The sequence below is a fragment of the Triticum dicoccoides genome, unplaced genomic scaffold (genome assembly GCF_002162155.2).
Source record: "Triticum dicoccoides isolate Atlit2015 ecotype Zavitan unplaced genomic scaffold, WEW_v2.0 scaffold112318, whole genome shotgun sequence".
In the NCBI taxonomy this organism is placed as follows: domain Eukaryota; kingdom Viridiplantae; phylum Streptophyta; class Magnoliopsida; order Poales; family Poaceae; genus Triticum; species Triticum dicoccoides.
The window spans coordinates 1-1,979 of record NW_021177747.1 but is presented as its reverse complement, the minus strand read 5'-3'; the positions used below and the strand labels follow the sequence as shown (position 1 = coordinate 1,979).

Genomic DNA, 1,979 nt, shown 5'->3' with positions numbered 1-1,979 from the left:
TCTACTTTTTACCAATTTCTAAGAAGGAGCTTCAGAATAAGCAAATAATTTGAAACTGATTTGGTTGGGGCGCGCTGGCCTAGGCGACACACAAGAGGCCCAATAGCAAGCTACTGTGGTGGCCCCTTCCCCATCAAAAATAAATTTTAATATTATTGTGGGCATATAACCCCCATATCAAATATTAAACTGATAAGAACAGATACTACACTTGATCTTAGCCAAAAGGCCGAGAAAGGTATGCCTCTCCTTGATGCCATGGGTCGCCTGATATAGCGTGCCTTCGTCTCCTCTCCCCGGTGGCTGCCCGAGGTGGGACTAAACAAAACAGGCACAAACACAAACAGAGCACTCGTGGTTCCCGTAATATGAAGGCCTGATGGTGAAACTACGAAGATGATTTCGCTCAAAGAAAAAAACTACGGACGGACGCTGATGCTCATATCGAAGGGGCCACGAGCTCTGATGGTGGACGCGGTCATGTACACGAACAAGTTGATGTTTCAGGTTTCCACTTCAGATTCCCAAGGTTTCAGGTGTTCAAAGATTGTTTTACCTCTTTCTGATTAAGATGATCAAAGGAAAACTATCCACCAGGCCAGACCATAACAACATGATCGACTTATCATTTTACAAAAGAAATAAAGTGAATCGAATAATTGTTCTCTAGGTGAGCAAGCACTTCAGCATGCTTGTTCCTAGTTTTATATAGCACCCAAGTTTCGAGAAACTACTCCGACTTAAGGAAGACTAGATGCATGATGTGACCAAACATGAGGCGACGGGAACTGTGCTTCTCGGCAGCTGCTAGCGGACTGCTCCTCAAACACAATTTCTGTCGGAGAACCTCCACTCCACAACTCCACTCCCGGAAGCAGCTATTTCCTAACTCCACAGCTCCTGAAATTTCATGGAGCAGGTGGAATTCCGAACAGGCCTTAAATATGTCCTTCTGTAAAATTTCCTTTGTACTAAATCATCGACAAATAATATGTATCCGAGGGAGTATAAGTTTTTTCCAAAATTCCAGAATATGAACATGAACTTAAGCAAATGTACCGTGTATATTATACTGTATTAATCAAACACACAAACAATCAACAAGATTTCTGACCTTGGCCGTTGATCAGCAAGTACGTAGCTCAAGTCTAATCTTATGCACCAGTACTAAGGTAAGACAAAAATTAAATCTCCTATCTCCTAGTAGTAAAAATCTAAAGCTCGTCGTGGTCGTTGTCCTCCTCGGCGTCGTCGTCATGACCACCGCCGGCGTTCCCGTAGGCAGCGGCAAAGGCGGGGCTGCAGACATCCTCCAGCTCCTTGAGCTTCTCTGCGTAGTCGTCCTTGTCGGCCTCCGGGTTAGCTTCTAGCCACTCGCCGGCCTCCCTTGCCGCTTCCTTGACCCTCTCCCTGTCGTCGGCGTTCATCTTGGCCCCCAGCTCGCCGTCGGCCGTCGTCCGGGCGCTGTACACGTACGCCTCCAGCTTGTTCCGCGCGTCCACCTTGTCCCTCACCTTCCTGTCCTCCTCGGCGAACTCCTCCGCCTCTTGCACCATGCGCTCGATCTCCTCCTGGCTGATGCTGCGGCCGGCGCTGCTGATCTCGATCTTCTCCGACCGGCCGGTGCCCTTGTCCGCCGCCCCCACGTGCAGGATGCCGTTCACGTCCACCTCCAGCGTCACCTCGATCTGCGGCGTGCCCCTCGGCGCCGGCGCGATCCCGGTGAGGTCGAACTTGCCCAGCAGCCGGTTGTCCTTGGTCATGCTCCGCTCGCCCTCGAACACCGTGATGGTCACCGTCGTCTGCCTGTCCTGGTACGTGGTGAACATCTTGGCCCTCTTGGTCGGGATCGGCGAGTTCCGGGGGATCACGCTCGTCATCACGCCGCCGGCAGTCTCGATGCCCAGCGTCAGCGGAGTCACGTCCAGCACCACAACCTCCTTGGCGTCGCCGCGCACGATGCCGCCCTGCACCGCCGC

General features: G+C 51.7%; 1 protein-coding gene and 1 pseudogene across 1 annotated transcript; both read right to left on the bottom strand.

The window, feature by feature from the left end:
• Positions 1-64: 64 nt before the first annotated feature.
• Positions 65-242, bottom strand: LOC119343013 (annotated as a pseudogene).
• A 904-nt stretch (positions 243-1,146) lies between these two features.
• LOC119343012 (luminal-binding protein 2-like) lies at positions 1,147-1,950 on the bottom strand. Its single transcript, XM_037614238.1, has one exon. It carries the CDS (start codon positions 1,878-1,880, stop codon positions 1,215-1,217), a length of 666 nt encoding a protein of 221 aa, XP_037470135.1. The 5' UTR covers positions 1,881-1,950; the 3' UTR covers positions 1,147-1,214.
• Positions 1,951-1,979: the final 29 nt, after the last annotated feature.

Coding starts and splice junctions, on each gene's coding strand:
- LOC119343012 (XM_037614238.1), bottom strand. CDS start 1,880: ATGACGAGCGTGATCCCCCGGAACTCGCCGATCCCGACCAAGAGGGCC.